The sequence below is a fragment of the Lates calcarifer genome, unplaced genomic scaffold (assembly GCF_001640805.2).
Source record: "Lates calcarifer isolate ASB-BC8 unplaced genomic scaffold, TLL_Latcal_v3 _unitig_950_quiver_259, whole genome shotgun sequence".
NCBI lineage: Eukaryota > Metazoa > Chordata > Actinopteri > Centropomidae > Lates > Lates calcarifer.
The window spans coordinates 616264-642044 of NW_026118117.1; the positions used below are offsets into that span (position 1 = coordinate 616264).

Sequence of the window (25781 nt, forward strand, 5' to 3'; positions counted from 1 at the left end):
TTCAAACAGCCTTTAGCTACTTTCCATTAGAAGTAGTGTACAGCAGTTCCACAACAGTTTTCAACCGTGTCCTCATTTTTGCACATTAGCCATACACAGTCCAGCCTTATACTAGGTTTATGTAGTCTTGTTGTATATTGTCACTGTCATGCTGTCTTTACTGATCCTCTCACTCCTAAAAGTGGTGGGTTATCACCACTGCACGCTGCATTAACATCTCTCCAATAGCTCAAAAAGCTTCATGGAACAATTCAAAAAGATTACAAATTACAAGGACTTTTTTTTCTTATTTCAGCACTTCAATTTGCTTGGCCCCTCCTTGCCCCTGCTGTGACAGATGGAGCAGAAGTGTGATAGCTGTTAAAACTGGTTAAAGCTGATAAATATTCCGCAATCAGGACTGCATTCTTCAATTATGTTTTGGGAATTATAGATTTTTTTTTTGTAATCATTTTTTGGGGCATTTTCAGCCTTTATTAGATAGTGACAGTGGAGAGAGACTGGAAAAGAGGGGAAAGAACTGGAGAGAGACATGCAAAGGGTCTGCCCAGCTGGGAGTCAAAGCAGGGACCAGCTGCTCAGGGCTTCTGCCCATACTGTATAATATGTGCCCTAACAATTGATAACAACAATTTCCTACAAGGGATAAATAAAGTATTTCTGATTCTGATTCTGATTTTAACCATTCTGTCAATGGGTAGATTTTAACCATCACTCCTAAGTGAACCACCTCCTTGGTGAAGGTCTAATGTCTAGTTATCATGGATTACCCATATTTTTTAGGAATCTGCTCAAATTGAAGTATCCTTGGGCAAGATACTGAACCCCAAATCGCCCCAATGTGTGTGCATCGGTGAGTATGAATGCGTTAGAGAGCACTTATGTATAGAATAAGTGCTGGATGAATGTGTGTGAATGAGTGAATGTGACATGTGGGGTGAAGCGCTTTGAGTGTTCAATCCGACTAGAAAAGCACTATATAAGTACAGTTTACCATTTACCATTCAACCCTGACTTGATCTTGTTTCTTCCATATACAAAATATTGCTAAACTCGGGACTGCTGTCTCAAAAAGTGAATTGGAGCATGGAGATGCTTGTCCATGCTTTCATCTCCTCACATTTGGATTATTGTAATGCACTGTTTTCTTAAGTCAATTAATCGCCTCCAATCTGTACAAAACGCTGCTGTGAGGCTTCTAACTCGCGCTCATAAATCATCCCACATCATCCCCCACTTTTAAAACATTTGCACTGGCTTCCTGTGAAGTTTAGATTTTTTTTTAAATTTTGGTTTTCATTTTTATGGCCTTTATTACTGAATTGCTCCACACCCATACCACAAGCTGGGCACTTACGTCCTTCCAAATTTTAGCTCCTAAGCTGTGGAACACCCTGCCACCCACCCTTTGCACTGTTGACTCAGGGGCATCTTTTAAAAGGCAGCTAAAAATGCATTTGTTTAGACAAGCATTTGAGTAGTGCCTTGTGCCTTTTATGTTTTTATGGGGTGGTTTTTAATTGTTCCTACTATAAAGCACTTTGTGACAGCTCTGTCTTGAAAAGTGCTATACAAATAAATTTTACTTACTTACTTACTTCTTAGTTTTGTTGGGTGAGGTTCACTACTGATGAAATGTATGTATATTTGTATGGACATCTGTGTGTCTTTAAATGTGTGTGTTTCTTGGTACTGGTAGATCAGACATCTGACAACACTGAGTTGCCATTAAAATCTTGCATTGTTCAGGCTATTAATCCCTATTATGATGTTGACTTCCATTCAGATGAAATACTGTTTTCACTCTGATTTGTCTCAGCCCTGACATTATAATGTGATAATGAGTTATCACGTTATAACATGAAACTTTTCATGTCAAACACATACAGGCAAACAACCATTCACACTCACATTCACACCTACAGGCAATTTAGAGTCACCAATTAACCCGACCTGCATGTTTTTGGACTGTGGGATGAAACTGAAGTACCTGGAGACAGTGCTAACCACTGCACCACCATGCTGCCCCTCTTTGATTGATATGACTTGTGTATTTCTTCCCTGCAGCCCTGCAGTGTCTCCATCAGCAGACTAAATGATACAATGTTGTGACCTACCAGTGACAGAGCAGTTGAGACTGAGGTTGGTACCCAGGCGAACACTGACTCGTCCCCCAACTGCAGCCCTCAAGCTGTGACCCAGCACCACCCCATAATCTGAAACATTCCTCCATGACACTGTGATGGTTGGTGGCTCTGAATATTGACACACAGAAAAAGAGTATCAGTGACACATGCATTAATGTACATGAAAATGTAATCTCCTCTGCAGTGCTGTTGTTTGAAAACTTGCTTATGCATGTATGATTGTAAACTTAGTGATGCTAAGCCTTGTCATATAATGACCAGGAAATACTGTTATAAGATATACAGTCATGAATTATCTAACTAAAGTAACTGCATTAACCAATATACTGTAGCTCAGCCTTTGCGTTTCTTACAGTGTAAACTGGAAATTTCAACTGGCAAAATTATGAAAAAATGTAGTCAAATTGTGGAGTCTGTGTGGATTGATAAGTTTGATAAAATGGACAAGTATAAGTGTTGTAACTCATTGCATGATTGTTAAAATGTGTTTCAGTGACAGATATTAACTTGTATCAGAAGATTAAAACAATTAAAACTTGAGACGGTGTAGTGAAGTGAAGTGTATCTGAAAGGACACACCTGCCACCACCAGCAAAGATGTCTCTGAGTCTGAGCCATACATGTTGGTAGCTGTGCACTTATACTGCCCTCTGTCAGATGCTCTGGGCTGAAGGATGTGAAGTTCTCCAGAGCTATCCCATGATACCCTGCAGACACAGAAAACACAGATTTTGTCTACCCAGCTATTGCTCTCACTAGCTTCTGAAAGAGACAGCTTAACAGTGGAAGTGGCTCAGTTAAGGGAGGAAGAACTTCAGTGTTGAGCTACAAATCAAGAGACAGTCCTGATACAGAGACAGAACAAATACAAACAAAACTAAAGCTTCAAGCAGCATTGAATGGGCCCTCGCACCCTACGCTGGTCAGGGGACCTGCAGCCGCTGGGTTGCTGCATGTTGTACGACATGGTTCTACAACTGCATGACTTCCTGACACAGAATGAAAAAGTCAAAAGTCACTCACTGTCACTTACAGTGGTGTATTTCTATCATGGATGAAGATAGCCACGTGCACAGATAGACCCTAAGAGGGGTGTAAGCCCCTTTGCCCTCAGGCTTGACAAGTGCCCTTTTGACCAAATTTGAAATGGATCTGTGTCAAGCTGCTGGGAGGAGTACATTAGCATGTCATTTCCTGTTGCTAGTGGGTGGTACTATGACTTGCAGCTGAATATTGGCATGTAGATGTGTGTATTTCAGCATCTAAACCCTCAACTTGTCTCCATGACCCCATCCCAACTAGGCTGCTTAAGGAAGCTCTGCCCTTAATTTGCAGTCCTGTATTAGATATGTTAAATCTGTCCTTGGTAACAGGTTATGTGCTACAGTCATATAAAACAGCTGTAATCAAACCTCTTCTAAAAAAGCCCACTCTAGATCCAGACGTATTAGCCAATTACAGACCTATATCTAACCTCCTCACCACTCACATAAATTTCCATTGTTATGCAGATGATACACAGCTTTATCTGTCAATGGAGCCTAACGAAACCAATCATCTAGCCAAACTCCAGGCTTGTCATAGGGACATTAATACTTGGATGACAAAAAACTTTTTACTACTGAACTCAGATAAAACTGAAATCATTAGAATTGGTCCTGAACACATCAGAAATAAATTTTCTAATGATGTAGTTCCACTAGACGACATTGCCCTGGCTCCCAGCTCCACTGTAAAGAATCTGGGAGTCATCTTTGATCAGGATATGTCCTTTAACTCACATATAAAACAAACTTCTAGGACTGCCTTCTTTCACCTGCATAATATCACCTAAATTAGACATTTTCTGTTTCAAAAGGATGCAGAAAAACTAGTCCATGCATTTGTTACTTCTAGGCTGGACTACTGTAATTCATTATTATCAGGCTGCCCCAACAAGTCTCTAAAGACTCTGCAGCTGATTCAAAATGCTGCAGCACGATTACTGACAGGAACTAGGAAAAGAGACTATATTTCTCCTGTGTTAGCCTCTCTACATTGGCTCCCAGTCAAATCCAGAATAGAATTCAGAACCCTCCTCCTCACGTACCAAGCCCTTAATGGTCAGGCTCCATCTTACCTTAAAGATCTCACAGTCCCCTACAATCCCACTAGGACTCTGCGCTCCCAGAATGCTGGTTTACTGGTGGTTCCCAGAGTTTCTAAGAGTCGAATGGGAGGCAGAGCCTTCAGTTATCAGGCTCCTCTACTGTGGAACCTTCTCCCAGTTTCGGTCCGGGAGGCAGACACCCTCTGTACCTTTAAGAGTAGGCTTAAAACTTTCCTCTTTGATAAAGCTTATAGTTAGGGTTGGTTCAGGCTTGAACCATCCCTTAGTTATGCTGCTATAGGCCTAGACTGCTGGGAGATCTCCCATGATGCACTGAGCTTCTCTCTCTCTCTCTCTCTCCATAGTATGGATTCATATCCCATAAACATGTTATTAACTCAATATCTCCCCTTTCCTGTAGTATTGTGCTCTTCCGTCTCTCTCTCCTCTTCTGTCTCTTTCTGCAGGTATTTCTGCCTCTGGAGCTGTAGAGTCTGATCTGTGATGACAAGTCTCCTGCTGCTCCTACAACTCCACTCAACACCTGCTGCTAGAATTAGAAATGACTTACACTGCTATTAGTTGTATTGCTATGTTAGCAGTTAATACTTTAATTATCATTACTATCATTACTACTGCTGTATTACTGGCCTCACCTTACATCTGATATGGAACCTGTGTTATGCTATGTTCTTCTCTCGCTATCCTCTCCCCTCTCTCCCTCTCTCTCTCCTTCTTAACCCAACCGGTCGAGGCAGATGGCCGCCCACCCTGAGTCCGGTTCTACTCGAGGTTTCTGCCTCTTAAAAGGAAGTTTTTCCTTGCCACTGTCGCCTAGTGCTGCTCATGGTGGGATTTGTTGGGTCTCTCTCTGTAAATACCTATTTTAAAGAGTACGGTCTAGACCTGCTCTATATGAAAAGTGCCTTGAGATGACTTTTGTTGTGATATGGCGCTATATAAATAAAATTGAATTGAATTGAAATGAATGTGTTCAGGCCATGGCACTTATCAAACGTGAAGTTTGGGGCCGACTGGACAGTGCATACGTGAGTTACAACTTCTTGTTTCATGGCAAAGCATCAAAACTTGCCATGGGCATCCCATGAAGACTCACAGTCTTCACAATAAAGCACCGTTATGATCTTAATGCTTGTCTGACCACATTTTGGGGTGAATCAGTTCAACCCACTTGGATGAAACACGTTATTTCCTGTTGCCAGTAGAAGGTGCTATGACTATTCCAGTATACTGGCATGTGGATGTCTGTGTGTGGCAAGGTCTTTTTGAAAATTTCTGGGGGATGCTATTGAGCCATTTTGCCCATGAGCAAGACTCATGTAAATGTCTTCAGGGCAAGACTCTTATCAAACAAGTCAAGTGTGGGCCAGATTGGACATTGTATATCTATATCTATATCTATAATTGATGATGGCGCCGCACGAGTGGCAGCCTGTTGCGGCAGCTCCTGTGTACTGTTACGTTTTTTCCTTTCTTTGTCCGTGTTCTTAAACTTTTCTTAGCTGTTTTGTGTGTGGTTGTGTCCTTTTTGTTTTGTGCACTATGGGCCCCAGTGTCGCTGTTTTTGCCGTGGCCCTGCTTGTGCTTTTTATACTTTTTGCAACCGCGTCTGGTGATACTGTACGTAGCCATGGCCCTATTGTTTACACTCGGGATCAGCTGTTGGCGCTATGCAACTCGGAGCTGCTGCCCCGAGAGAGGCCCGATGTTCCCAGCAAACTGCGCAGGAGGAGACGGGGGAACCGTGCTGAGCGTCGCGCTCTGAGGAGACGTTACAGACCCGTCCTCCCATCAGTTATCATGGGGAACGTAAGATTTCTCTCGAACAAGATGGACGAGCTGACGGCACTGTCCCGGCACCAGTGGGAATATCGGGAGTGCAGCATCCTAGTGTTTACAGAGACATTTCTGACCACTGTAACCCCGGATACAAACGCCGCTCTGGACGGGTTTCATTTGGTGAGGGCAGACAGAACGACAGAGAGTGGCAAAAGGAAAGGAGGAGGACTAGCTGTGTTTGTTAATGATAGATGGTGTAACTCTGGGCACATAAATATTAAAGAGCGACTCTGCTGTAGGGACATTGAACTGTTGGCTGTTAGCATGAGGCCTTACTATCTGCCGAGGGAATTTTCGCACGTTATCGTGATAGCAGCGTATATCCCCCCCTCTGCTAACGCCAACGACGCCTGCGATGTCCTCCACTCTGTGGTAAGCAGACACAGCACCCTCAGGCCCTTCTTCTTATTCCTGGTGACTTCAATCACGCCTCTCTGTCCACCACTCTGCCCACTTTCACCCAGTATGTGACATGCCACACCAGAGACAATACAACCCTGGACCTGTTTTATGCCAACACCAAGGAGGCATATAACTCATCACCCCTCCCTCCCCTGGGAAGATCAGGCCACAATCTGGTTCATCTCCTGCCTGTGTACAGGACCCTTGTACACAGGCAACCAGCTGTCTCCCGCACAGTGAAAAGATGGTCCACCGAGACTAAAGAGGCTCTGAGGGACGTTTTTGAGACAACTGTGTGGACTGAGCTCAGTGGGGAGAGTCCCACAGCTGTCCCACAGCTGTGGAAGACATCCTGTGTGGTACCAGTGCCAAAGACGCAGCACCCCAAGGACTTGAACAGCTACAGGCCGGTGGCGCTGAGATCCCACCTGATGAAGACCCTAGAGCGGCTGATTCTCGCCCATCTCCGGCCCTCAGTGAGACAGTCAATGGACCCACTGCAGTTCGCCTACGAGCCTGGCATCGGGGTGGATGATGCAGTCATCTACCTTCTCCACAGAGCTTTCTCTCACCTGGATAAACCTGGAAGCACTGTGAGAATCATGTTCTTTGATTTCTCCAGTGCTTTCAACACCATACAGCTCATGCTCCTGAGGGACAAGCTGGAACTCATGGGGGTGGACCAGCATCTCACATTCTGGATACTGGATTACCTCACCAACTGACCACAGTATGTGAGGACACGAGACTGCATGTCTGACATGGTGGTCTGCAGCACGGGGGCCCCGCAGGGAACAGTCCTGGCTCCATTCCTCTTCACCCTCTACACTGCAGACTTCAGTACAACTCACCTCACTGCCACCTGCAAAAGTTCTCTGACGACTCTGCAGTCATCGGCCTCATCACAAATGAGGATGACAGGGAGTACAGAGAACTGACACAGGACTTTGTGGACTGGTGCCTGCGGAAGGAGTGTCTGCAGGAGCAGACACTCCCCCCAACACCAGTGAACATCCAGGGAAGAGACATTGAGATGGTGACATCTTATAAGTACCTGGGTGTTCAGCTGAACAATAGACTGGCCTGGACAGACAACACCACTGCACTTTATAAGAAGGCTCAGAGCAGACTCTACCTGCTGAGGAGACTCAGGTCCTTTGGAGTGCAGGGAGCACTCTTGAGGACTTTTTATGACACTGTTATGGCATCAGCCATCTTCTATGAAGTGGTCTGCTGGGGAAGCAGCATCTCGACAGCGGACTTGAAGAGACTGGACAAGCTGATCAAGAAAGCCAGCTCTGTCCTGGGGTGCCCTCTTGACCCTGTGGAGGTGGTGGGAGAGAGGAGGATGATAGCAAAGCTATCAACCCTGATGGACAACGAGCTCCACCCCATGCAGGACAGTCTGACAGCACTGAGCAGCTCCTTCAGTGATAGGCTGCTTCACTTAAAGTGTGTGAAGGAGAGGTATCGCAGGTCCTTCCTTCCTGCTGCTGTTAGACTCTACAATCAACACTGCTCCTAGTCCACCACATACTCACATGGACCATTTTCACGAGGTTCTGCACTGTTACTAATCCAAAACAGCTGCTATGAGTCACTCACTGTGTGCAATGCCATTTCAAAATGTGCAATATCTGTATTGTCCTGTGTATATTGCTCTTTTGTTAATATTTTGTTATTACATTGTCATGTTTATACTGTTGTGTGTGTGTGTATATATATATATATATATATACATATATATATATATATATATATATATATATATATATATATATATATATATATATATTTTATACCCTTATCAAGGTTTTTAATTTTTGCCCTTACTTGTCAGGTCTTCACAATGTAAATAATAAAGGATTATTTTATCTTATCTTATCTTATAACACTCCAAAGAGAAACATCCACCGTGCCCCTTCAAGGAAACCTCACAATTTTGACAAAAAGGCATCATGAAAGGCTTTCCTGACCACATTTGAAGTGGATCTGGTAAACTGCTGTAGGAGAGGTACATCAAATTAAAAAAATGTCATTTCCTATTGCTGGTAGGGGGTGCTATGTTTAGAATTGAATATTGGCTTACATGTGTCCTAAGGCCAGGACCCTTGTTAAAAGTTTGGGCCAGGTCGGATAATGTATACATGAGTTACATCAGCTTCCTGGTTCATGGCGAAACATCAAAATTTGCCACAGTGCCACAGACACGCCCAACAGATCACTACAATTTTGACAGTAAGACAATATGATTTTCCTGATTAAAGTATAAAATATGTCATTTCCTGTTGCCAGTAGGTGGTGCTAAAACTTTATATGAATATTGACATGAGGGTATTTTCCAGGCCAGGGCCATTATCAAACCTGAGAAATTTTGTGGCTGAGTCACAGCAATTTAACTGCAACTTCCTGTTTCATGGCAAGACATCGAAATTATAGGTGCCACCACGGCCACACCCTATGCTTTTGATAACTTTTATTCACAAAGGTCTTAACAGTATACTCACTGAGTTTAAAGTTGATATGATAAAATGTCTGGGAGGAGTTCATTCAAATACAACATCCCAAAAGGGCGAAAAATGAGCAAAATTTGTTTGTGTATTAAAATCAAAACGGCCAACTTCCTGTTGGTTTGAGGTAATGACGTCAAGAAACTTTTTTTGTACATCTGGGCATGTTACATGCTCCCTGAATTTCATTCACCTACGACAAACTAAGCCCAAAGGGGGATCACTTTTGAAAGTTTCCAGGGGAGGCACTATAGAGCCATTTCTGATGCGTTTGCAAAGTTTAGTGAGTTTTTGAGCAAGTCTAGGCCTTCAAAAAGGTGATTCATTGTGGGCAACAATAAGAAGAAGAATCTGAGCAATTCCAATAGGGTCTTTCCACGCTAATCCAAACAATTCCAATAGGGCCCTTACACGCTTTGTGCTTGGACCCTAAATATACAAATGCTTATTCCACTGTTCACGCTCTGCATGCACTGCAGCTTTCTGCATGAACAGTGGGCCCTAGAGACCTCAGCTCTCTGCGAGATGATGTCTTTTAAATAAGCCTTTGGCCTTTTTGTTTTTTTTCACACTGTACTCACAAGTAATTGTTGATCTGGGAACACCGTGATATCACTACAATGAAGCTCAACAAGGCAAGGTGATCTAAACCGCTACATTAGAAGTTAAGAGGAAATATCTGTAATAATTCCTCCTTGTACAGAAAACCTGTCCATGAAGTGCAATTAAAGTAACTAGGGGAGGCTGTGGCTCATGAGGTAGAGCCAGTTGTCCATAAAGTGGTTTGATCCCTGGCTCCTCCTGTCAAAGTGTCATAACATTTTTGGCAACAATTTCAACTTGCTAGGTGACTGCATTACGTGATAAAGTAACTCCATTGTCATTTAAGTGTGAGTATAGTATGTGCATAGGTGAAGAAGAGGCAAACTGTAAGTGCTTTAAATGCAAAATTGTGATGCAGTCTATTTATTGTTTGGTAGGTCAAAGGTGAACCAAAGAGTCAATCTTATAGATCAATGGTAACAAGTGTATTATTCAGTTGAATGAAATTGATTAACTGTGTGCATATGAAGCCCACTGGCCAGGTGTAGGTCACAGGACCTACAATTTCAAGTGTGTCCACTATGCTAAAATCACATCACATTAGTTCTCCTTGGGGGCTTGGTGAGTTGTGATGAATATTTTTTATAATTTCACTGCTTTTGTTTTCTCCTCCAAATAAGTGTGGCTAACCTGGGGGTCTGTTTACAGTTTGTTTGATTGCCTGTCTGCTTTTTTTCTTGCCCAGTGCAATTATTACCAGTCACTGGACCAAAATGTAATCTATGTGTTCTCCTGGCAATATAATCGAGAGAGCCTATTTCTGTGCTGCAACTTTTAAAATGGGAGGAAGGGCCACCAAAGCTGTGTGGTTTGGTCCTAGGTGGGAGCATATACACAAATATGGAAAGCGTAGTCACAGTTTTCTAAATTTACTGACATGTTATGTCTTGTGCATTTAACACAGGCTAGGAGTAATGGCAGCATACAACATCTCTTGTTGTCCCGTCTTCATAATGGAGATGGCAGGTGTGATCACTGTCCTAACGCTTAACAAAACCCACAGGTCTCATATGTTGGATGTACTGTTGATCAACTAGCAATTTACAGAGATATTTGCAGAGATAGCATTGGAATTGTTAGAGTGTATGTTTTTACTTGGCTGGAAGTAGGCTAGCAGTTTTCTCCTGATTCCAGTCTTGTCTTTGTGCTAAGCTAGTCATAGATTTATCTCTATACTGAATGCACAGAGGTGAAACTCATTGATCTTTTTATCTGACTCTGGTTCATGTGGCACATCAGAACCTTTCTCAAAATGTCAGAGTGTCCCGTAGGAAAAGCCAAGCAAGAGAGTGTCTGAGGCCACATTCCAACATGGGCAAATGTCTGCCATCATAGAGTCCTACTGGCTGCATTACCCTGGTTCCCCAGTCTCTCTCTGTGAGATTTTCCCCTTTTGTGTGTCTCCTTGACAAGATGAGTCTTACAAATAGGACACATTCCAATAATTTCTTCTCTTCTTCTTCTCATGGTGTTGCACCTGGCAGTACACACTTTTAGACTACTGGGCATACTTTGAGTGGAACTAATAAAATGACTTTGGGTTTGTCAAATTTTCAAGCAAGACTTCAGAGTAGAAACTACACTGGCCCAGCCCAGCACCATTACATGGCAAGCCTAGTTCAACAGGTTTGAACTGCAGAGCAGTCAGGCATGGCATGATTGACAGGGCCTCAAGCAAAGTGGAAATGGCTTCCATATTCAACTGCCTGCTCCCACACATGTGAGAGAATACCAGTGAATGACATATTGTAGATATTATGTCATTTATCCTTTTTGACAATGTAAAGCAAAATTTACAGTTTTTCACATGTAAGCATGTGGTGGTTGTTTAATCTTAGTTACTTGACAAAAAAATAGATAAAGGTGCCTAAGTACATTTTAAAAAACATGTATTCATTTATCTAAATGCACATATTGTTTTGATTTTTACTATTTCTCTAAGACAGAATTCAATAAAAGTATTTTTGCTGTATAGAGCTATATTATTTAGTATATGATATCATGCTCAAAGTACCTCAATAGAGTTTGCAAGGTCTCATAACTTTGTGAAACACTTCTTTAATTGGTCAGCATTAGCTCTAGTATGTCACCTCTCAGTGTGCTGCAACAGAGCTCCATCTTTGGTCCAGCTGATTTTGGGTGGCGGGAAGCCCTCTGCGGGGCAAAGTATGGCCAGTGATTGGGTGGCATTGGTGAGGAGGGCACTGTGTCCAATACTGACATTGATGCTCCTCTGAAAACTCAGTTGAGGCATCTGCTGGTGTCTGATGATCACTGGTCTGTTCACAACTATGTCCAATGAGGAGTGCTCTGACCAGTTGGGTAGTCTGTCTGTGGGACAAATCACATACAAACACAATATAAGGAACAAGAACTATATAACTGAAACCAAGAGCAGTATATATTTTTCTGCCAATGTGATAGATGTTTTTTCTTTTATATGGCAAATTGTGGGGGAGGGGGAGTCATATTTCACATGACATTTGGTAAGAGGCAGGGTACACCCTGGACAGATCACCAGTCTATTGTTGGGCTGACATGTAGAGAAAAACAACCATTAACACTCACATTCACCCGGAGAGAACCCAAGCAGGCACAGGGAAATCACGCACACTCAACACAGAAAAGCCCCAGGAAAACCTTGTTGCTGTGAGCCAACAGTGCTAACCACTGCTGTCATTGTTACATTTCATTAAATATTCAAAATTTCTGTTTCAGAAATGTTTCAATTTCATAACATTGTGTTGAAATTCTTAATCCCCAGCTGTACATATCTTGACAATATAAACAAATTATATTGAATATCGACAGAATGATTTACATACTTCAAACTTTACAGCGGTTAGATATCACACAAAAACCCAGAAAAGATATCATATTACCCACTACATTTATATGAACACCAGATTATTTTAGAATTCATTTCAAGATTTTACTTACATTACCTTCAAAACAGATCACAAAGATATAGTCTGTGGTCTGTGCACTTAGTATTACCTCATATCAAATATCAGGATTTATCAAAAATATCAGGACATATCAAAAGATGCAATCAGTGACATATACATTCATGACTGTATACAGTAATTAGATGGATGACACAGAAAGGATTTTGGAAGAAAAGAAAAAAGTCTAAGAGAGAATTAAAGAGAATCTGAAGAGCATCTTGGCATTCTTGCCTCTAAGCTCAAAGACACACTACACAGTGTGGGAAGCTGGGTTTATAATTACCTTTTACTTCTATCCCTCCCTCTGTAATCTGGGTCCAGAGCTGGAAAGCAGACATGTGGGTCAGTAGTGAGGAGATGAGTTCTGAGGCTTGTTCCTGCTGGATCTCTCCTCTGTCAGCCTGTAGAGTTATATTAATAAGCCTCTCCTTCAGCCATGGCTGCAGCAAGGCCTCCTGGACACCAGGGGGCAATAGAGACACACTAACCTGCTCCAGGTTTGAGTAGTGATGATGGCAACTAAGCCAGTCGGAATCAGGACTGGTAGTAGACAATTTGCCGGTTGACCTGCTGTCACTACCTATCAACTGGAGGGTTAAGATATCTGAAGCTGGTCCAGCAACACACTTGTACACCCCAGTGTCCTCTGCTCCCACAAAGTGGATCTTCAGAGAGCCAGATTTGGTAATAGCCAGATGTTTGGAGCTGGGTATGGAGTGTCCATCTTTGAGCCATTGGATGTAAGCTTTAGGGAACTTTCTGACAGGGCATTTAAGGACCAGGGAGGTGTTGGGTAGGAGGTAGGCATGGCCACCAATAGTCAAGCGAAGGTGTCTGTCCTTGCGAGTCTGAATGTAGATGTGGTGCTTACCCATGAGCTTTGGACATTGTTTAATCCCTTCCATATAGCCCCTGGCCTTTGGTGGGCGTCTCATTGTGTGCTTGACTTGGGTCTTCACTGGAGCCCTCTGGGTGCCTTTGGGTCTCATCTCTTTGTTGTGTTCTGTTGTAATAGGGGAGTGAAAGAGGGTAGGGTTTTTTTTTAATGTGGGCAATGATGTTTCATGTTTATGCACAAGTCCGTATTTTTATTGAGACAGAGGAAAGTCCACAAAAGTAGAAAAGCTTCCTTGAAACTGAAATTCTTCATTCTTTGTTAAACAAAAATGGACCTAGATTCGACCCTTGCAGCATACCATATTTTACGTAGGAAAAGGAAGACAGGAAGTTATTAATAGAAACATTAACAGAGAACCCCCAGTTGGACAAATATGATGAGAACCAGTTAGCACAGTACCAGATATGTTCACTCAGTGCCTCAGTCTATTTAATAAAATGCCATGACCAATTGTGCTGCACTTAGGTCAAGCAGCACTAGCCTGATCACAAGCCTGTGTCTGCGTTCATTAAGAGGTCATTTGTGCATTTGTGACTTTGAGTAGTGTTGTCTTAGTACTATGATTTTGGCAAAAACCCAATTGAAACTTTTCAAAGATAATTTTGTTTTCCACAGCTGCAAGAATTTGCTCAGAAGTTACTCAGTTACAGATACTCAAGGTATTACAGGTAATCAACAACCAGAGACTTAGCAGTAACATTTTAACATTTTAATTGACTTCACCTGTCCAGCAAAGTAAAAGCACAAAAAAAAAAATCACATCAAATCACAATCAGTAAAGCAATCAGTAGATGCACAAGGAGAGACAGGGTTTACTAACTGACCATCAGTCTTAAATAGGAATCTGGGGTTATTCAAACGAAATAAGTTCAGAAAAGTAGCATGATCTGACAGCCATCCTATTATAAAAGAATGATAGCTCTTTTAAAGCCAGAGAGTGGGCTCTCAGTGGGCTGAGAGACCTGAATAATTGGCACTAGCTCTGAATGCATTTATGGTCAAACACAAACATATCCATAATGTCTACAGATGATAATCTCAGACCCAGGCTAAAGACTAGGTCTAGGGTGTGACCGTGGTTATGAGTTTGGCCAGACATGCTGTAAGTAAAAAAAAAAGAAAAAAAAAATCAGTAATGAGGACAATGAAGGGCTCATCTGCATGAATAGTAAAATCAGAGCTAGCAAAGATTAATTCTATAATTTAAAACAAGACTAGATAAAAATCCAGTGGAAGGTGGACTGAAAAGCTGTCATCATAAAGAGTGAGAAAATTAGATATCATCTAAATATGAGGAAAACTGCATATTTGTGTGTCCTGGAAGATATTCATAGTCTTTCACTGGGATGTCATTAGTAACATGACAGTGACAGTTGTGTGAAGAATTAAAAAAAGAGAGCTGACAGAGAAATTCAAACCCTAACTCCCTCCTCGCCTCTGCACAGCTGGCCAATCACTCTGTGATGTGGGTGTGATTGTTGTAGAGCAGATTTCAGAAGGTTATGGAAATTATCAAACACAGTCTCCTGTAATCTGATGTTGGAAAGGTGTGGTGGGAGGTGGTTTCTGAGGACATCTGACTATCCAACTATCACTTCTGAAGAAGCATACTAGCATTTTAACTCTTCCAATGACACAGCCTTCATCGCATGCTTAATTCACCAATAGAATATGTGAGAAAACGCAGGGAGCAACAGCTGAAGATAACATGTTATGAAACACACTTAGACTTTGACGCGCAGGAGTCACATTTGCAAGGCATTCAATTAAAAAAAATGCTTTTTCATCAATCTACACTCAATACCACATAATGATAAAGACAAAACAAAATTTTCGTTTTATAAAAGTTTTCTATAAAAAAGGGAAAAACTGAACTATCATATTGACAAAAGATTCAGTCGCTTTGCTATGACATCATTTTTGATGTGTTTCTACACCCTGACGAGAAACCACCTGTGGTCAACCAATTTTACAGCCAACTCTAAATGTCATGTCTGGTTTCCTCCAGATTCAGTGACAGTAAATGGACTGCATTTATTTATCGCTTTTCTATTCAGTCACCACTCAAGTTGCCCAAGGACACTGCAGGTCACATTCACCCATTCATGCCCAAATTCATACAGCGCTCGTTCCACCTACATCTATTATAGAGCGCTCTAAGCACATGCACACACATATTCACACAATGATGATACATCAGGAGCAATTTGGGGTTCAGTATTTTGCCCAAAGATACTTCAGGAGGAGCTGGGGATCAAACCACCGATCTTCTGGTTAGTGGGCGACCCACTCTACCTCCTGAGCCACAGTCACCCCAAAATGACTTAAAATGAAGGAACATGAAGGACATGATTAAAGCAGCAGTGCATGTAAAATAGTCCACAAGGACAACACTGATAAAGAGCTCTAAGGAGAATATTAGAGTTAGGGTAACTTTTCACATTTTCTGTTCCTTTAACAGATTATTCCAGTCTTATAAGGTCTTGGACTTGTCCTGATTGTTCATGTTTTTCTGGTATACCACTCCCAGTGTGGTGAGGAAGTTTCCCAGGAAAAACACCATGTAAGAGCAGCCACACATGGCAACTTGCCACTCTTAACACTGGAGCTGGAACATCCTGAGGACTGTTATGCTGTTGTAAACCTGCCAGAAGTGGAAGAACAAAGAACAAGGAAGAAGGAGGAGCTCTCCACATCCAGGATTGGAAACGCTCAACTGTAAGGTCCATGTTATGTCTGTCTCCCAGAGTCTATACAAACAGTCACTCTGGTAGTAGCACTGTAGAAAGTAAACAAAACTTTACAGACATTATTTTTGTTCCTAAATATGTGGTAAAGCATGCCTTCAGGCCAAGTGAAGAAAAGTAGCATCCTCTGGCATGTCCACTATCAATTCTCACTCCTATCCTCACCCACCTCTATTTTTTTTATATGGGGCTCATTAAGCTAATAGCTAATTGCAACCATATTGCCAAACATCCTATTGGCACCTATTGGCACATCCTATCAATAACCTATAACCTATAACCTATCAAAGCTACCTTATCTTGAACAACACCCAGAGCCCTACCAGCAGTGTCTGACAGAAGTCCAATTCCTGTTCCAAATGCAAAATGATCGCCTAAAGTAAAACCTAAATATCTGAAACTCTTCCAGTATAGAAGAACTGAACCAATATGAAATACAGATTTATTTTTGGGCATTGCCCTTTCTTTTATCATGAGTCACCATTTACTACACAAGCCATAAGCAATATTTAAGTACCTGCCAGACAAACAAAATCACCTGCATAAAAAAAGTTGAAAATCTATTATATCACTGGGTCTGACCCCAATAACTGCTTGCTTAATCTGCAAATCATCTATATAGAGGACAAACAGTGTAGTGCTCCCTGTTTCACACCTAAAGAATCTGAAACCAACCTGTTAATTATAATTTTCATACATTCAACTGGGGCTTGATAGAAAGCTTTTGATAGAGAGTTTCCAGTCAATAGCAGATTTCAGAGACTGTGGAGTGTGCAACAGGCATTACTTAGCCTCAGATATTAAATATCCATCCATCTCTTATGCTACTTGTACCTCTACAGGTGGCTGTATGTCATAACAGTGCAGGGGCCATTTCATGTTTTTTTAGTTCTATATTTTTATTCTGTTTTTCAAAAGTTAACATAAAGTTCCTACAGTTTCTAATAATGTACGTGAGTGTTTGTATGAGCTCTTACTGGGACAGGCCAACATGCGGCAGGTGCGGACAAGTGGTGGGGAAGGTAACCCTGAGCACAGTTCTCTGGCCAGTGTCACCTGGTGGCCTGTGGCTGTCAACTGGTGACACAGTGGCTCCCTCCGCTGGATACCCAAACCACAGGACACTGAGCACTACAGAGTAAAAAGAAAAGAACAGAATGGGAACCAAAACCTGGATGAATGAGAATATTCACAGAATTGTAACAGAATGGGAATGTTTATGACTGACTGACCTAATTCAACACCCCTTTTGTCAAATAGAACACTGATATTTCTCGATTCTGTAAAACACCAGGGTGATAATGGTTTTAATAGTCAGTGCCAACAATGCACATCAAGTATGGTTCAGTTAAGGAAAGGAAAGGAAAAGGATTCAGTTACAGTGGAGTTTTGGAAGCACATGGAGCAATGGCAGAGGGTGTGAATTGTGTGCTGAGAATTGTCCAATACTGATGTGAAAATGTGATTCTGGAAGTAATGAAGTAGAAGATTGTTATTATAAACAGTGTACAAATTCTGACTGAAAAGTAAACACAAGGACACCTTACAATAAAAACTAAAAATTTAAATCTGGAAAAACCCAGAAAAGTACGCTCTAAATAGCAATAAAAGTACATTCTTCAACTAAATGATACATGCATTAACACAAATGTTCATGCGTTGGGGTGAACATTTTTGTATCTTCAAGATGCTAGTTCTAAAAGCATGGTCACACCAGATGGTGGCACAATAACATTCTTCCACATGCTAGCCAGCTAGCAATGTACTAGTGATAGTTAGAGCTCTATCAATAGCTAATTAACTAAAATAAAAAAAAATAATAATAATTCAATCATTATCTCTATTATCTATTAAGGGTTGCAGGGGGGTTGGAGCCTATCCCAGCTCCACACTTATAGACAAACAACCATTTATTCACACACATTCACACTTACGGGCAATTTAGAGTCACCAATTGACCTAACATGCATGTCTTTGGACTGTGGGAGGAAGCTGGAGTACCCAGAGAGAACCCATGCAGGCACAGGGAGAACATGCAAACTCCACACAAAAAAGGCCCAGGTGAACCGGGCTCGAATCTGGAACCTTCTTGCTGTGAGGTAACAGTTCATTCAGCAACCAGTAAGATGCCCATCATTCTACTCTAGACATAGGAGTTAACTATACACCATATTCTTGGGTAAGTTTATGTTGTGACATTACTAATGTCAGTGTGATTTTGAATAACGTTTTCCTACTGGAGCAGAACCCAGAGGTTTCAGTTTCACTTCAGGTCTCTATAAGCTTACACAGTATATTTAAGAGATGTAATTGTACCATTGTCTCATAATTGCTTGTAAACCATGCTCTGGCAGTTCATACTCTGGCAGAGACAGTTCACCAGTTAATAAAAAAATGTGTGGGTTTACTTTGCCCCCAAAAGCAAATCTATTTCAGAGCAAATATATTTCTGTTTTAAATGCAGATTGGATCAAGTCTTGAGTCATATTAGACAGATTTCTTTGGAAATACTATATTGAAACAGTGGCTTTCATTCCATCTTGCAGCATCTATAGTCCTCCTCCATTATCTCTTTCATTTCTCCACAGCTGGGAACTCACCTTTCCCCATTGTCCTCCTGCTATATAGGGCAGACAGTCAGAGTTACTGCAGCCTCTGTTAGTGGCAGGTTTGGCCCCCCAGCAGGCCCTGTCTCCCAGCCTCCTATAGGCCCCTGTGGACAGCAACTGCTTACAGTAAACCTTCCTCACCTGGACACCCCCACCACAGGACTGGGAGCACTGGAGAGAAGATGATAAAGGTATGGAGGGGTTTAATCAGTTTTTATTAATCCATCCATCCATCTATTTTCTTCTGCATATCCAGTTTTTTTTTTATTAACCATGATCAAATACATAGAAACATACAAACAAAAAGAGTCCATACCAGTTGCCAAGGCTCGGTCTCCCAGGCTGGAGGACAGTCAACCTGGTTGCAGGGTTGCAGGATTGCAGGTTTGAATTCCCTGCACTCTTCCTCTGAGAGAGTCAGAATATCCTGCTGGTCAAGGGACAACAGACACATACAAAACACACTCCTGGTCTGTATTCCAGTGCCGCAGGATGCAGAGCAGCCAGTCCACGCTGTCACCTCCCATCTACAGAGGGATAATAGAGTAAGTCAGACACTAAATACTGCTATGAGATATTAGCAGTATGAACATATACCTGAAAATCAAACATTCTTGCTCAGTCCATTATTTATTTGAATGGCATCAATTCCTAATGATGCACAGCTGTCAGTGGCCTTGTAACTGAATGCTCAGGATTGCTTCATGTCTTCATGTTTTTGCTTGAATAATGTAATATGGGCATGATGTTGCATTAACTGTATTTCTATGTGAAGTTTTTGCTTTTTAGTTATTTCCTCTGATAAAATGTTACATGTGGGAAAATCAAAACTGAAAAATGATATGAATATAAAGTGAATGCCTGTGGTTGTCATAGAGTGCTTAGACTTTTTGGGCATTGTGCCTCAGCTTTTGGAGATTGTGAGGCTTCTTTCCTTTTCTCCAGTCCTGTTCACAGCAGCTGAAGCCCAAGGTTTTCCAAGAGAGTATATTGCTTGTGATTTATACATGAATGTGAAAGTCTGACCATGGTGGTGTTAATAAGAGAGGCAAATCAAACAGGGAGGCACATGAATGATTCATTATTCAACTGAACTCAGCTGTTAAAGTAGCTCAGATTGTACAGAAATGACAGAGTACCTGAAATGTTGAGACATGTGGACAATCTGGATATTTGAGGATATGAAAAAAAATGTTTTCTAAGGTTTCTGAGCAAATCTGTGTGCTAGGAAAAAGTGCCAAAATGAATTAATTTTTGATACAAAATCAAAGGCCTGTGGACCTGAGCATGTGGCTTCTGTTGGCACTGGACATCATACAACACAAAGACATCACACAGAGCCCTGGTTTCTTTACTGCTTCCATAAAGTTCATGGAGTCAGGAAAAACACAAGGCGAGAGATGAATCCACACTGAGAAGAATGATGTATAGCAGTCACATGCATAGACAGAGTGAAGGAGAGAGGATGAGTGGGAGAGTTATAGACAGACAGAGTAGTAGAGTGAATAAGGGAGTTTATACACCTTACTGGGTTCTCACTGTTGGCCTCCTAAACTCTCAAGCAACAGACTATACCCTGTGTGTTGTGCATATCAGTGTGAGCATGTCTTTGTGTGTGTGTGTGTGTGTGTGTGTGTGTGTGTGTGTGTGTGTGTGTGTGTGTTTGTGGTGGATGTGCATACATGTGTGTATGAGGCCCTGCACTCTGCAGCTGCTTCCTGTACATGTCCATTAGAGAGTGGGGAAATGATAAATCCCTGTGTTTGAATCAGATACGCCTGCAGTTTGTAGGACTATCAGCTGGGCAAATAACCATCTGCTGTGTGGAAATGCAATGGTTTATAGCTTGCACACACATGAACACAAATGCATACGCATACACTGATAATTAAATATGTAAAATATGACCTTCTTGTGACTCTTGAGTTATAGCCACTTTTACTTTTAAGTTCAAACTGATGTCCTTCTATGATCATCCTCACGGATGTCTCTTTCTCTGCTCTTTCTCTCAAGACATGTAGTGACTTAACCTCATGGTACACATTGTCATCACAAGCATCAAAGTGAGTTTGGTGAGGGTTGCAAAAGGGGCAGAAAATTTCTCAAAACTTCCCATGGGAAGTTAAGCTGGGAAATTTTGGAAATGAAAACATATTTCACAGTTGATGCTATATAAATCAACAGCAATAAGCCAGATTAACTCTCCTCAATCAGCTGCTAAATCAAACTATAACTTACAGTCTTGTATGAACAGAAAACTGTCAGAAAGCAGAAGAAACAGCATCACAGCTAAACTAGCAAGATGATAGCTAGCCTCTTCAATTTTTATTCATATAAATTGTCTCTGGGATTTTTTCATATAGAGCAGGTCTAGACTGTACTCCTTACAAAGAGAGACCCAGCAGTTCCCACCATGAGTAGCACCACACAGTGGCAAGGAAAAACTTTCTATTAAGAGGCAGAAACCTTGAGCAGAACCAGACTCAAACTGTCAGTTAAATAGCTACCTTACATTTAGCATCTCTGATTTAGCGGCTAGCTAGCTACTCTATCAACACATTTTTATTTATTTTTCTCGTTAAACTTTAATACCAAAAAATCAAATACATTCAGCACAGTAATATGATCCAAACTAACTTGACTGGATGTAGTCTGTGGGCTCGGATGCAGTAGTGTCGCTTCAATAGTACTGCTGTAAATGGTAAATGGACTGTACTTTTATGGTGCTTTTCTAGTCATATCAACCACTTGGAGCACTTCAGAGTACAGGTCTCATTCACCCATTCACATACATTCATACAGCACTTGTACTCTTGTACTCTCTAACTCTAACACATACATGCACATTCACACACTGGGGTTCAGTATCTTTCCCAAGAATACTTCTGCACATGGACTGGACATTCTGATTGGCAGGCAACTGCTCTACCTCCTGAGCTACAGCCGCTCCCAGGATTCTAGTGAGCAGGATTCTAGAAATTATCTGTGCATGAGATGGAGGAATGCACAGTGGAGGGTAGAAATTCAATTAATTTGCTTTAAATCTTGTTGTTTATGCTCCAAGATATTGTTTTTTCTCCAACTACATTTAAGTTCCCAGTTATGGGCTAACCTGCAAGTCTACAACTTTCCAATTAATTCCTGTTAATTCCCATATATTTCTGTTAATGCCTATATATTCCCATTAATTACCATGGAAAGTTTTTCATTTTGAAAATTCCAGGAATTCTGCCCTACCCTATATAAGTTACATGAAGGTGGAATAATTTGAAGAAGTGGCTTCTTATAGGCTCAAATTAGGATCAATAATATTTGCTTTAAGCTTCTAATGTGATATTTACAAGTTCCTGTAGTTGTGAATCAACTTTTGTAAATACATTACAAAAAAAGAAAACGTTTTTTGTGAACATCTGTGTACATGTCCAACCAGAAAACTGTGTGACAAAACTCCCACATTGCTGAAGGTATATGTATGAATTTTGACCATATTTTTACACCTAAGAATCTGATTGGACAATGATAATGATAAGCTTTCTTTTTGAGGGTGTGATGAGAAGAATGCATCAATCTCATGTCTATGTGTTAGTAAGGGGGTGGTTGGCCCAGCTTAGTAATAAAGACTGAAAGCAGGAGAAAACCTGGCTCTGTCCAACATTAAAAAAATACACCTAGTGATACCTTTAAAGGTCATTACTTTACATCTTTCATTTTATGTGTACAGTACAGCTTCCTGAAGTCTTGTCGTCACAGTGAGGCTGACAGGTTTGTGCCTATGTAGTGACCAAAACCAAAACCTGTGCTCACCTGTGCTCACATGTAGATGAAGTAAATGCATGTACTGCACAATATCACAGTAGCATACTCTGCAGTTGAATTCTGAACTAAAGCTGTCCTGGAGTGACAATTATGTTGGTATGGCCAAAAACTTGTGGGTTTTCAGTGTATTGTCATTATGGGGCAACCAATGCCATCATGCCACAGTTCAGGTTGTTTGTGCTGAATTAGTGTTATAGAGAAAAACCTACTATTAAAACCTATTTTTCAGAGGATCAAAGATCTGCAGTTTGGAGAAAATCTGGAGAGATCTGGAGCAGCTGGCAAAAGAAGAGTGGTCCAAAATTCCAGTAGAGAGGTGTAATAAATTCATTCATGGTTACAGAGAGCAATTGATTTCAGTTACTTTTTCCAAAGGGTGCTACCAAATATCAAGTTGAAGGTGTCAATAATTTTGTCCAGCAATTTTTGGAGTTCTGTGTGGAATGACATCAGATTTGGCTTTTTTCCTCTGTTTTTTTGTGTTGTTCTGATGCTGACAAATCAAATAAACATGAATACCAATGCATTTTTAATTGTAACAATTTGCATTATCTGAAAAAAGTGCAGAGGTGCCAGTATTTTTGGCCATGACTGCCACCCACTTGAGTGTGCTCCTTAACATAAGAGCTGCATATATTTAACTGCATGGTAATCCTTTTCTCAGAGCAAGAGGGAAATCCAGTCTGTGTCTCCAGTATAGCCAGAGGGACAGGGCAGTTGTCTGTTCACTGGCACTAATTCACCCACTGACCTGCTGGACTCACATCTGCCTGGGTTGGTTTCATTGAAGTAACAGAGGTGGGCAAATCCTTAAACTCAAACTCTAAGACCAGGAGTGTACCAGTGGCTGAGGACTGTTCCATTTCAGAGCTAGAAAGTTTTAAAAGCCAGTCATTTTGTCATCTGGCAGAGTAATCGTTGAGAAACTGGTACTGTTTAAAGTTAATGTAACTATATATAATTTTTTTTCAGGATTTATAAAATTTCTATGGTATCTGATATCAGTTTAAAATGATAAAACTGCTGTTTAGAATGTACATTCAATAACCCCTGATAACAGAACTGTAATTGTTGCCAAAGGGGCTTCTACGAAAAACTGACTTGAGGGTCTACAAAAAAACGAATTAAAGGTCTGAATTCTTGTTGTTTTCATTTCATTATTATGGGTTATTGAATATACATGGGTCAGAGCTGTTTTGGCAGCATGAGTGGGACCTACACAATATTATGCAAGTGGTTAGATGTATTAATTACTTCAAAGTTAAAAATAATTACCTGTTACAAGAGTAACTTAACCCTGGCACCCACCATGGCTGTGGTTTTGTTAGGCCTTGTTCAAGACAATCAGTAAAAGTGAAATTCACTTGTCTCTCAGTTTAGGCACTGACATTTTGTCTTGAGAGATTTTACCACACATTGTCCACTTCTATTAGCATCTTTAGAGCCTTCTTCAGTCTTCTACAGTCCTCATGTGAGTAACATTCCACACTTAAGTCACAAGATGACACCTGAGCCATTTTCTTTCACTGATGAAGACTGTGAAAGCTCAGAAAAGTGGACACTTGCTTACAGATAATTTTGTCACATATATCATCAACATGATCAATTTAAATGATACAGAGCTCAAACTTAAACTGGGCACAGAAGCCTCCAGCTTAAGTGGTCCCTGCTTCTAGGGCGCTTGTTCATGTTCTGTGAGCAGCTTGCCTGCAGTCTCTCACCTTGGGGGACATGGCTCAGGGTTACAGATGCGGATCATTACTGGTGGCCTGCTGGATATATCACACAAAGAGTCCTCCACCTCATACCCTTGCTTCCTATTAACACACCTCACAACTGCAGTCTGCTTCCCTGGGAAAAAGACATAGACAAGAATCAGTTGAACATGTCCAAAAGAGTCCAGAACACAGTCCAGAGAGTATATCCATCTCAGAAACCTCACCAGCAGCACATGTAGCTGAGCAGGCAGTAAAGCTCCTGTAGTCCCAGCTGTACATTTCCTCCATTTGAATGTAAGGCACCCTGTGAGCCTGGAGGCCTGAAGAGATGCCTGGAACTTGGGTACATGGCCCCTGATTGCAGGGCCTCTCCAGCTGTGGTCTGTCCTTGCCACACTCCTCCTCTGGAAGGTCCACCTCTGTCTTGGTGAATGAAAGCATCACCTGGCACTTTACTGCTCGAGTTTGCCAGCCAGGTCCACAGGGTGCACTGCAGGGTGACCAGGGCCCAGGTACAAATCTGAACACAGTGTTAGAGGACAGAGAGAGCCTTGGAATTTAAACCAGCACATTTTTGTTCAACATTTGCTTTTCATCTGGTAGTTGATCAGCACCCACAATTAGCTGGTTAAAATTCAATTCCAATTCAAAATATGAAATAAAAAATTTCTGGCTGACTACAGTGGACTCCAGCAGAGCTGAGAAACTGCAATTTTTGCAATCTTGGGAACTTTGTTATCCATTTCATTTTAGATTTTTTCAGCCATTTTGGCTGTGTCAATGCATATGACATGGATTTTGCCAAGGGTGTCCATTTTTTTTCTAAATTTTAAAATTTAAACATCAGCTCCTATAATAAATTCATAATACAGTGTGTAATCAAGATTGCTACATATTGAGTTTTAAGGGACAAATTGGTCCCCATAGAAATCCATTAAAAGTTCAATTATTGATCCAACTGCCAATACAACATAAAATCCTGCTACTTCACTAGATTTACATTCTGGTGACCTGATCTCAAAATTGTAGGTTTTACTATTTTCCACCTGATTACCCCATTTTCACATGTTTAGCCTACACAGCAAATACACACTGTTTTCTAAAAAGGTGTGTGCAGTTAGAGAGGTAGAAAGGATATTGTCCCACAGATTACATGCACACACGTGCACATGCAAGCACAGGGCTTCAAACACAACAGAATATAATTTATTATACCTCATACATGAAGTATATTTCTGTATATGTCAAACAGTAGGCTATTGAACTTTAAAGATGTGTCTTTGTGTGTGGTTGTGGCTCTCACTTCCTCTCTTTCTCTTTCTCTTTCTCTCTCTCTTTCTCTCTGTGTAGGTGTGTGTGTGTTTGCATCTTTGTAGGATGTACTACTGTGTCTACATGCAAGTGTATGTGAGTGCACGTCAATATGAGCTGACA

The 25781-nt window shown here is 41.3% G+C and overlaps 1 protein-coding gene across 3 annotated transcripts in view; it reads right to left on the reverse strand.

The window, feature by feature from the left end:
* LOC108880498 (ADAMTS-like protein 3) overlaps window positions 1-25781 on the reverse strand; it is a 247289-nt gene that overhangs the window by 12653 nt on the left and 208855 nt on the right. For 2 of the 3 annotated variants that reach the window (XM_018672035.1, XM_018672037.2), the window contains exons 16-24: window positions 24572-24867; window positions 24351-24480; window positions 19130-19340; window positions 18805-18984; window positions 17182-17335; window positions 12843-13562; window positions 11702-11942; window positions 2727-2854; window positions 2118-2255 (exon numbers count right to left, since the gene is read on the reverse strand). In XM_018672035.1, coding sequence (XP_018527551.1) covers window positions 2118-2255; window positions 2727-2854; window positions 11702-11942; window positions 12843-13562; window positions 17182-17335; window positions 18805-18984; window positions 19130-19340; window positions 24351-24480; window positions 24572-24867 — 2198 coding nt within the window. Of the gene's footprint in view, window positions 1-2117; window positions 2256-2726; window positions 2855-11701; window positions 11943-12842; window positions 13563-14151; window positions 16102-17181; window positions 17336-18804; window positions 18985-19129; window positions 19341-24350; window positions 24481-24571; window positions 24868-25781 lie in introns of those variants that run through there. The other variant, XM_018672045.1, reaches the window with a different exon arrangement.